Here is a 10466-nt window from a genome sequence, read left to right on the forward strand (position 1 = left end):
CTGGATCGAGGCCGGGAACACGACCACCGTCAAGTTGGCGTTCGCAAGGGAGCCGTGTGTTCTTCGTGCAGCAAGAAGTACTGCGCTAATCCTTTCAACCATTGCCACTGCGAGAATGGTTGTAGCGAGTGCTCTTGCTGCATCACCCAGCCAAGCTTTAGCGATGAGGATTGAAATGCCTCTCCATAGTTTGATCTTGATCATGCTAACCTTCAAAATAAAGAAAACTTTCTGAGCTTAGGTCTTCTTTTCACGCAAATTCTGTTTGTTTGAGAGAGTGTCAAAACGAAACGTGAGAAGATCGCAGTGTGGAGAGGTTTGCTGCTCGACACTCTCATCGGCCGGTTCTTGACGAGAGGAACCAGCGGCACCACGTCTGTGATAAATGGGTAGTCAGCCTCAAGTTGGATACACGAACAAACAGAAGTTTTGACATGCAAAATGGATACAAACGAGAACATTACACCTGTATCAAATCTTTCATTGTGAACTGCCCCGGATCGATGATCTTTACCATCTTATTCGTGTCAATGCCTGGAAGAAGCGAGTCTTGATACTACCCAAAGAGAAGCTCGCCAAGTGGGAAGGCGTCTACGACAAGGAGCTCGACGACTTGCTCAGTTTCCTGGAGGCCATAACCAAGCAGACTCGGAGAGCTCATGTGATCATGGCTTCCTCGGACGAGTTCTTCCGGTCGTGGCTGTGTAAGAAGTTCGCGGATGGAAGATGCAGAGCAATAGAACTTGGCCTCTTTAGCGAGGAGGAAGCCAAGCAGTTTTTCTCCGAGTACGTGGCACCATTTGTGGGCTTGACGCTCCCGCAAGACTGGGAGACGAGTGTCTGGCCTTGCATCTTCGAGGCAGCTGGTGGAAGCCCGTATCTATTGAAGACGGTGGCGTGCAACGCTTCTCTTGACGATGGTGAGTGTGCTACCAATCTACTGGCACAAGCCCAGGATCTCATAGACATGGAAAAGGTGAACCTGGAGATAGCTTTGCACCTTGGGGAGGAGGAAGGATGGACTCGAGCGGAGTTGGCTGGGATCTTAAAGGCGATTGTGCAGGGCGGTGGTGCCGTGACATACAAGAAGGTGGTAGCCGAAGTGTTCTGTTGGCAGATCAACCGTGCTAACGAAGTTGTAAAACGGCTGGTGCGCAACAAGGTCATCCATGTTCGCGTGCTTACCAGGGTTACCAAGTACAGAGACATGCCTGCGCAGCACACCGAAGCGGGTGCGTACCTCATGGCCACCAGTCCTGCGGCATATGCAGCCATGAAGTCAGGTTCATACTTGCTGTATTGTTAAACTGTTTTCAAGCATTTAATATTTTCTAATATAGTTATTTTACTGAGACTGTGCATGCAAAGACTAGCATGTCTTTCACTTGCGTTTCATGCAACTGAAAGTTGGCGAGCATAAAACCCAACGAGGGACAAGCGACGTGACCAACTGCATTGGAAGATTATAGAGAATGGCGGTCACCAAGCTCTCGTGTCTTCTTCTGGCTCTCATGGTGATGACCAGCTCGTTGGCCGAGGCGTATATGGTGGAAGAATTCGAGAGCTATCTGGATCGAGGCCGAGATCACGACCGCCTTCAAGTTGGTGTTCGCAAGGGAGCCGTGTGTTCTTCGTGCAGCAAGAAGTACTGCGCTCATCCTTTCAACTATTGCAGCTGCGAGAATGGTTGCAGCGAGTGCTCCTGCTACATCACCCAGCCAAGCTTTAGCGATGAGGATTGAAATCCCTCTGGAATAGTTTGATAGTGATCGTGCTTTAGCTTCTGAGCAGGCTTCACAATAAAGAGAACTTTCTTTCGCCCATTACAATCCTTGAGCACTATAAGCTAGATGGTAACTTACAGTCTGCTCGAGCAGAAAAGCGATCGAGGATGTTCTTTTCACGCAAATTCTGTTGCTTTTGATTGACAAAACAATGAAAGTGACAAGAGGTTTGTCAAAACGAAACGTGAGAAGATCGGCAGTCGCTACTTCCACTCTCGGCAGATGAGGATTTTACAGTGACGGTGGCGTGGAGAAAGCTGGGGCTGCTCGACACTCTCATCGGCCGGTTGTGCTTGACGAGAGGAACTAGCGATTGCACAACGTCTGTGATAAATGGCCTGTAATCGGCCTCGGGTTGGACACACATAGCAGCAATAGCTGCGATCTGGAAGAACAAAAAGGAAGTTTTGACACGTAGCATGGATAAGTTTTCGAGCCCCACCTGTATCAAATCTTTCATTGCAAACTGTCCGTTCAGCCTTGGATCGATGATCTCTACCATCTTGTTCCTGTCTGTGAGCCGTGGCAATGCCTGGAAGAAGCAAAAAAATTGGTTTTTCGCACGATCAAAGAAGGAAGTTTTGATATCAATTACCCAAGAGACGAGAACTCCTTCGCCTGGCGGTCGTTTCATGTCCACGGGAACACGACCCGTGAGAAGCTCCAGCAGAACCACTCCAAAGCTATACACATCGGATTTGGTCGTCAAGTGTCCAGTTAACGCATACCTGGAAAAAACATGTGATTTTTTTTGAGAAAAGAACGCAAGGAGATGTTTTTTTACATACTCGGGCGCTACGTAGCCTTGAGTTCCCAGGACCCGGGTTGAGACGTGACCCCCAGCTTTGTCCGAGCCCAGCTTTGCGAGCCCAAAGTCGGAAACTTTGGCGTTAAACTTGTCGTCGAGGAGGATGTTGCTGCTCTTGAAATCCCTGTGAATTATGGGAGGGCTCACCATCTCGTGCAAGTACTCGAGGCCTCGAGCAGCATCGAGAGCTACGCGCATTCGAGTGTCCCAGTCGAGCATCGGCGGTCTACCACTGGTTCCTGTAGATCAGCAAAGTTGGAGCTCTCGTTGGTTTCTGGTAAGAGATTTCCATACCATCCGAGTGTAGGTGCTCTTGGACGCTTCCGTTTGGCATGAACTCGTAGACAAGCAGCCTGTGTTCTTGATCAGCGCAATATCCGATGAGTTCCAACAAGTGTGGAGAGTGTAGTCTGCTCAGCATGTCAACCTGATCCAGAAGTTCTGTATAAGTTCATGAGAAAAAGAAAGAAAAAAAGAGATTTTTGATGGAAGAAGGATTACCTCTACTCGAAACTCTCGGTCACCCTGTTTGCCCCCTCGATCGAGCTGCTTGATTGCCGCGGTTCTACCGTCGGGAAGAACACCCCGGAAAACACTGCCAAATCCGCCTTGCCCGACTTCGTTGGACGTAGTAAAGTTGTTTGTAGCGGCCTGCATTTGCTTGTAAGTGAAAACCTGTGCTTCGCTCGTCGATCCATTGTAGCTGGAGCGTCTAGAGAGGGAAATTGACTGGCTGGTCACGCTCTTTGCCTGCTCGGCCACTGCGAAGCAAGAGATTCAGGAAAAATGAAAGAAGGATAAGGAAGCTCTTCCGGAAGGACAAAAAATCTAGCGGGAGTGACGTACCTTCTTGTCGAGGAGCTCGAGCTTTGTGTCGAAGATAGCAGTAGTACGCAAACGCGATGGCTACAAGGACGAGAGCCGCGGAAGCGATGATAATGGCGATGATAAGCACAAGGTTGTCCTCCGAGGTGTTATCACCGGCGAGCTCCACCAAGATCCTCCTCATTCTAGTTGGAAGTTTAGAGGGCTTTGCCTCCCAGCAAAGTTCCAGCTTTTCCTTCCCTGTTCTTCCTCTTCTTCCTCCTCGCTATGTCTATGACTATGGCTACTAGCATTGTGAGCTTTAGAGCACCAGCATTGCGTTAGTTCCAAGCGAGCTCTTCTCCAAAGCTTCCTTTTTCCTGATCTTGAGAGACCCAAAGTGGTTCTTCCTACAGATCCATAGCTCTCTCCTGGAAGAATGTCGCGTTGCTAGATCGCCGTGTGATCAGCGATGATGCCCACGAAGCTATATGGAGCAAAGCGCCAAGAGCACTCCTTGGACGCTTTTGTGAGCCGAGGACACACACGTGACTCTGGTCAGAAATTACTGCCGCTCTACCGCGTTACCGCGGCAAATGCCCGGCCGGGGCATTTGCAAGAACTTGGAGTTCCTCCTCGGTTTTGTCCTGTGGGCGATTGCTAAATCGCTTGGAGCTAGCCGGGGCGGCGAGTGGATTTACCTGTGCTCACACTGACACTGGGCGCTCGATGTTTCGCTCGCGGTGTCGCCGAATGCACCACCACAGCAACACAACAAAAGAGCTTTTGAATCGTGAGAACGGGGTGTGATGTGATTGCCGGGCTGAGCTCTCTAGAATGTTAAAAGCAAAAAAGAAACGCCCTCTTCTCCTTGTTCGTCTTCTTTCTCTCGTTCTTCGGAGCTCGCACGACGTGAAGTGGACTGGATCATTCAATGTGCATGGCAGCTGCATTGGAGGGAATTGTAAAACTGTCCACGAGAATTCTTGAGGGTCAGTCGCAGGAGGGATGATTCGTGTAAAAAAAAAACTTTTCTCTTCTCTTTCGTCAAAGAGGAAGAGGCCTTAAACAAAGGTTTGGGGGTGAATTGGCAATGGCATTAGTGCCGCACAGGGGCAAATGCATGGATGGGAACTGTTTTCCAAGCGAGAAAATCAGGAATCACGCTGGGAGGTTTGTCCATCCGGTTATAAAGATTGCAACAGCGACACCACCCGCAATTTGACACGGTGAGCATTGCGAGCCTATCCTACGCATTCGTTATTTTTCTTCCATTTTCCTGTCTTTTCTGGAAAATAAATGTATAAATTCGTAAATGCGGGTTGCTGGGCGCAGCACTATGGGACTGCCATGTCGTCCTTTTTCTTGCAAATTATTGCTCTTTTTTTTTGTTTTTTCTTTCAAATTTCTAGAGAAAAAGATTAGAGACGAGAACTTGCTTGAATCGAGGGACATGGACGTCCCAGCTAAGATCTTCTGCAACTTCTCTCGATTTTTTTGGTCCTCATCACTCACCGAATTCTCGGATGGATGGAACTCTACGAATTACAATGGTCTACTCTCAATCAGTCAATCGAAGTCAAAACGATGAAACTTTCGATCGATCCGTTGCTGGTTTCGCGGCGAGGCAAAATTCCCAAGTACGCTTCCACCGCACGACACGGTGCGCGTGATTCGATTCGAAAACCTTTAACAAACCAGATCGTGCGCATTGCCATTGTGTTCCAAAATCTAGACAGTGCAAGAACAGGGGCCAGGACTCGAACCCGCGAAGAAATCTCCCGCGCTTTTAAGCACCACCGTCGATGCCCCGCGGCGGCAACGGCTGGGATGCGAGGATGTGAAAGTTTTGCCGGGAAAAAGCCGCTTTATTTTGCCGGGAAGGACATGGCATCGAAGAGAGAAAAGGGCTTTTGGAATCGAAGACGATGGATGGATGGATGGATGGATAGGTTGGTGGCAGAAAAGTGTCTACTAATTGTACTGGCAGGCGATTGATCGTCGCAATCGTTTGTTTGCTCGTCTTCTCCGATCTTTTCTCCTTCCATTCGGTGTTGGGCGATGGCGTGAGCGAGTGTGCGTTGCAGAAATCGGTCCCTCCTCTCGACCCACTTTGGTATCTCGAGCTGGGACGAATCAGAGCCACATTGGCAGGGACAAGGTCATTAGATAGATCCAAGCTTGGGTTTTATAAAGGGAAATGTGGCATGGAGGATGGATAGATAGATCACGGGCAATGGATTTGCTTAGATGCCTGACCAGATCGCTTTGGAGCGTCGCTATCCTGGATTTAAATGGGTGGTGTTTCTCTTTCACTCCTTTTGAGCCACAGTGATATCCCCTTTAGCACATGAACAGGCCATGAACAGTCAGTCGCTTGTCCCACTGTTCGTGCTCGCCTCTGGCATGGAACAAGGAACCAGAAAAATCAGGTTTTGATGCTACTTCATGGCTATGGAGGCTGGGATTAGATCGACTAGTTCCATTCCAGGGTCTTGGCGCGAGTAGCGAGAGAAAAAATCCACTTTTTCTTCGATCTCCAAGAGGAATGCTGCTACTCTCGAGGAGGGTATGTACATGTCTATATCGACACCTTCGCGGCGGCAGTATCAAAATGGTTGCCCCTCCGGCGCCAGTGGCAGTGGCAGCAAGCTCAAGAACGTATCGGTCACGGTGAGCTTCGCGCTTGTTCTCGTGGGTTTGTCACTGCTGGTCTACGTGAGATCGTTCCTGGCACTTCGCGACGCGTCCGGGCCGGTGTCCTCGATCCCCATCGATGCCTTGCCGGTGGTGATCGCTCTCGCGCAGCGCCAGTACTCACACTCGCGGACGTTCGAGAATGTGAGCGCCAGCCCCTCGCCCAGGAGAAGAGATGGCGAGCGAGAAGATCACAATGGCAGCTTCCATGGTGGGCGACCCACAAGCTCGTGGGAGAATTCCTCTATTCCTCCATTGGGTAGAGGTGGCGGGCGAGAAGATCACAATGGGAACTTCCATGGTGGGCGATCGCGATCCAGTAGCTCGTGGGAGAATTCCTCTATTCCTCCATTGGGCCGTGACAATTCGGGCAATTCGAGCGCGCCATCGCCCGTGATCAGCAGTGGCGTCGATCTCCAGGAGCTCCTCGCGATTCCAAGCGGCGCCGAGCGGCGGGAGTGGGTCAAGCGGCACTGGGCGAGCATCGAGATCTTCCACTCGGACGAGAGGTCAGCGCAATTCTCCCAGAGAATCAAAGACTTCCTCAAGGTGGCGGCGCACGATCATCACCACCACCACCATCGCCGGCCCTGCGCGCCACACTTCTTCCTCGTCTGGATCTCCGCGGTGGAATCCTACGGCCCGCGCGAGCGCCGCTGCCTGGAGAGCATCTTCAAGCACCACCCGCGATCCTGCGTCGTGATCGTCTCGCGATCGCTCGACACCCCCCAAGGCGAAGATCTCCTCGCCCCTCTCGTCAAGCTCGGCTACCGCGTCATGGCCGCCGCGCCGGATCTCCCATACCTCTTCGGCTCCACGCCCACGGCGGCGCAGTGGCTCAAGAACCTGCGACGCGGCGCGATCGATCCGGGCGAGATCTCCTTGCGGCAAAACCTGGGCAACATCCTCCGGCTCCTCCTCCTCTACCGCTTCGGCGGGATCTACCTCGATTCCGACGTGCTCGTTCTCGGCAGCCTCGCGAATCTCTCCAATTCCATTGGCGCCCAGACCGAGGATTCGGTCACCGGGGAGTGGCAGCGGCTAAACAACGCGGTGCTCGCGTTTGAGCGGCGCCACCCCGTCCTCCATAGCTTCATCCACGAGTTTGCGTTGACTTTCAACGGGAGCAAATGGGGCCACAACGGGCCGTACCTTGCCACGCGGGTTTTGGACCGGGCGCGGAGGACCAGTACGGTTCCGTGCGGTGTCGTTCGTACGAGGGCGCTGTACCCGGTGACGTGGAACCACATCCCGCCGTTGTTTCGCGGCGTGGAGGGCGAGCGCGGGCGGGCGTGGCGGGAGGAGAAGCTGCGATGGCTGAGGAGCGGTGAGTCACTGGCGATCCATCTCTGGAACAAGCAAACCAGGGGATTGCGAGTGGAGCACGGGAGCGTGATGGAGGATTTGCTTCGTAGCCAGTGCGTGGTTTGCGATGATCTCGACGATGGCGATCATGATCTTCCGCAAGGTATAGAGAGAATGCGATAGGTTTGGAGACTTTGACTTGGGCTTTTAGATCGAGTGGGAATAAAACAGCAATGATCGCCATGCATTCTCTGCTTTGATCGTTCGTGTATATGAATCACACAGGAGATGGAAGATCTAGAGGTACTATGTTAGAGAAGTGAAGACTTTGGCAGTGGCTTCTCGACGATTTCTCGACCGAGTGGCGAGGGACCAGACACCTTGGCGACCCTGTCATTCACACAATGATGGAACTCCACAGCCGCCATCGCCGGGCTCTCGTCGCAAGCTTTGCAAGGGAATCGAGCTGGTGGGGGTGTCGTGAAACTCTCCACGAGCCTTTGACTAGGAGCAGCAGGAGCTCTAGCATCCTCCAAGTCGAGCTTGAGAAGATTGAGGTCGTCGCGTAGAACGCTGGAGGAGGAGATGCTCGCGATCGACGAGGAGCCATGATCAGCTTGTGGTGGTGGATCGCTGGAGGAGGAGCGAGCTTGCGAAGGTGAGGACGAGCCTTTATCGCCTCGAGGTTGTGATGGTAGTGATGGCCATGGATCGCTAGATGGTGTATAGACAAGCTTGCGAGCGACTGAAGATCCGGCCACGGCTTCCGCGGCTGTGCGCTTCCAGATCATGGTAGTCCGCGAAGTCGTAGAGGTGGACGACGTTCGAAGCCTCGTTTCACGAAGCTCTGCATTGGGATGATCCGGCTCGTCCGTCAAGGATGCGGAGCGCGCCGAGGATGATAATCGAGCGCTTCGTCTCTCTTTCTTGGTTCTCTTGCGGCTGGCGTGGAAGTGGCTGCCGCCATCCAGGCTGGGGTGGTGGTGGCTGACGATGAGGCCAAAGTTTGTGTTCTCGTTGATGTAGAATCGCTGGGGCCTGGGATTGGCCTCCGTGACATCGTTTGGCGATCGCTGGGAGACGAGATAGATGCAGAGATTGCTGGCGGTAATCCCGATCAGGCGGCGCATCTGGGATTGGAACTTGGCGAAGGAGAGGAGTGGATGGATCCCAATGTGGCCTTTCAAGTGATCCTTGTCGCCGTCGTGGAAGAGCACTGGGTATGGCGTCGCGAAGCTGTCCATTGTTCTGTAGAGGAAGGCCATTCACGTACCCCATGTTGGAATCTTTGCATAAAATATGAAACGATGCGTCATACGATTATGCTTGTTAAGAATATATATAAAAATTTAAAACATTTCTTGTTATATTTTTGCAATGTCATCGTTGTATGGTTTTTAAACAAAAGAAGTAATCAATAAGCCTACTTGACTTCTTATTAAAACCAATATATAACAAACGAAAGAAGTGGTCAACGAGTCAAATGGCGAACAAGGACTGAGAACTCTGTTAATACATATATATGACATACAAAGGAAGTGGTCAACATAGTCCAAGGAGTCAAACAAGGACTGAGAACTCCAACTTTCATTAGATCGAGCAACTTCGCCTGTGATCGAAATGAAAGAGAGTTTGCGTCCCTTCCTTCATTCCTAAAATGATCTCCCACAAGCTCCCAACAAAGCCCAGAACCGTGATTGTCACCCCAAGAACGATGCAGGCCTGTGAAACAAAGAATTTTTAGAGAGTTTTTTCCAAGGATTGGAGTGGAGCTATACCATGTTTGCGAGCCAGGAAAGGCTGAGTGGCTCGGGCCGCTTGATTCGAAGCCAAAATAGGCACGGCACCTGCGAGCAAGACAATGCAAATCGATTGTAGCGTAAGTACCTGGCAGCGTAGCCGCGACCAAGGCTCGTACAAAGTATGACGACGGGGCGATGACAAGGCCGCCAACCAGCGCGATTATATTCGTGAAGAAGGGGATGAGAACTGCGACGAAGCATGTACAAGCTGCCAGCAAGAAAAGAAAATCTCCAAAAGTCAAGCAAAGCTGCTGCGTGAGAAGTCTGATATCCTTTTTCTTACCAATGTACGAGTAGCGCGCAAACACAAATGCTGGGAACTGCTTGAATGGACTCATCTTCGAGAAATGCGGCTGAAGCATCTCATACACCGGCAGCGCGTAAACCTGGAACAAACGTACGTTAAAACTCCTCTACTCAAAAAAAAAAAAAAAAAAAAAGCTTAAACGAGAAAACCGATGGAAGTACCTGATAACCACCAGTGAGGTGAAGCACCAAGAACAAATTGGCTGTGTAGAAGGGCCACCTTGGCAGATGGTTCGAGTGGAGCAGCCGGAGCACATTACCATAGCATGACAAGTTGCCAAATGCCCAGTATCCCAGCACTGCTACGGGGATGTAGCAAAACGCAACGATCGCGTAAGTTGCCACAACTCCGTGCCACATTGCTTTCGTCGAGGGTGCTCGCATCAGCGACTGTATCTCCAGCACAACGTTCTGGCCTCCATACGCGAAAGCAATCTGTCCAAAGGCATTGAAGGTCTTGGAAACCCTCCTCTCCTCCGGGATGCCGTAGGATATAGCAGCAGAGCGGCGATCATGTAGATGGATGGCGCTTCCCCAGATGATGGTGGTGTATCTAGAGAGAACGAAAACGTAAGTTCAGGGAAGCGTAGTTTTTCATGATCTTACCCGATGGACATGAGCACGGCGAGCGTCGACACCCAAGTCAACGAGGAGAAATTGGGAATGAGGCAGACGGCGAGTTGTGTCGCGGCAAAGACTAGAATGGCTTGGAAATCTCTGAGGCCACCGTTTGCGATCAGAGAGATCGCATGTCCGCCTGTCACCAAGTAAGCGATGTTCACAGAGACTTGAAGAATCATCTGCAGAGCAAATGCGAAGTACCAGCCACCCCGACCGAATGCTTTTCCTCCCAAGTCGGGAAACCTGTCTATTCTCTCATCTTCCAAGTGATGGAGCTGAACCATTTGCCACAGTGTGCAGAATGTGATGACATAGGAGACGAGCAGCAGCGACATTCCT

At 51.4% G+C, this 10466-nt stretch overlaps 2 protein-coding genes across 2 annotated transcripts; one reads left to right on the top strand and one right to left on the bottom strand.

The window, feature by feature from the left end:
• Nucleotides 1-1793: 1793 nt before the first annotated feature.
• Nucleotides 1794-4369, bottom strand: LOC9636862 (probable serine/threonine-protein kinase PBL7). The gene is made up of 7 exons (XM_002988382.2): nucleotides 3439-4369; nucleotides 3094-3353; nucleotides 2887-3019; nucleotides 2573-2831; nucleotides 2380-2512; nucleotides 2227-2316; nucleotides 1794-2169 (listed from the first exon to the last, which is right to left on the bottom strand). The coding sequence occupies exons 1-7, from the start codon at nucleotides 3599-3601 to the stop codon at nucleotides 1957-1959; spliced, it is 1251 nt and encodes a 416-aa protein (XP_002988428.2). The 5' UTR covers nucleotides 3602-4369; the 3' UTR covers nucleotides 1794-1956.
• An 876-nt stretch (nucleotides 4370-5245) lies between these two features.
• LOC112341684 (uncharacterized protein At4g19900-like) lies at nucleotides 5246-7654 on the top strand. The gene has a single exon (XM_024662252.1). It carries the CDS (start codon nucleotides 5968-5970, stop codon nucleotides 7579-7581), a length of 1614 nt encoding a protein of 537 aa, XP_024518020.1. The 5' UTR covers nucleotides 5246-5967; the 3' UTR covers nucleotides 7582-7654.
• Nucleotides 7655-10466: the final 2812 nt, after the last annotated feature.

The sequence above is a fragment of the Selaginella moellendorffii genome, unplaced genomic scaffold (genome assembly GCF_000143415.4).
Source record: "Selaginella moellendorffii unplaced genomic scaffold, v1.0 SELMOscaffold_88, whole genome shotgun sequence".
Classification (NCBI taxonomy): Eukaryota; Viridiplantae; Streptophyta; class Lycopodiopsida; order Selaginellales; family Selaginellaceae; genus Selaginella; species Selaginella moellendorffii.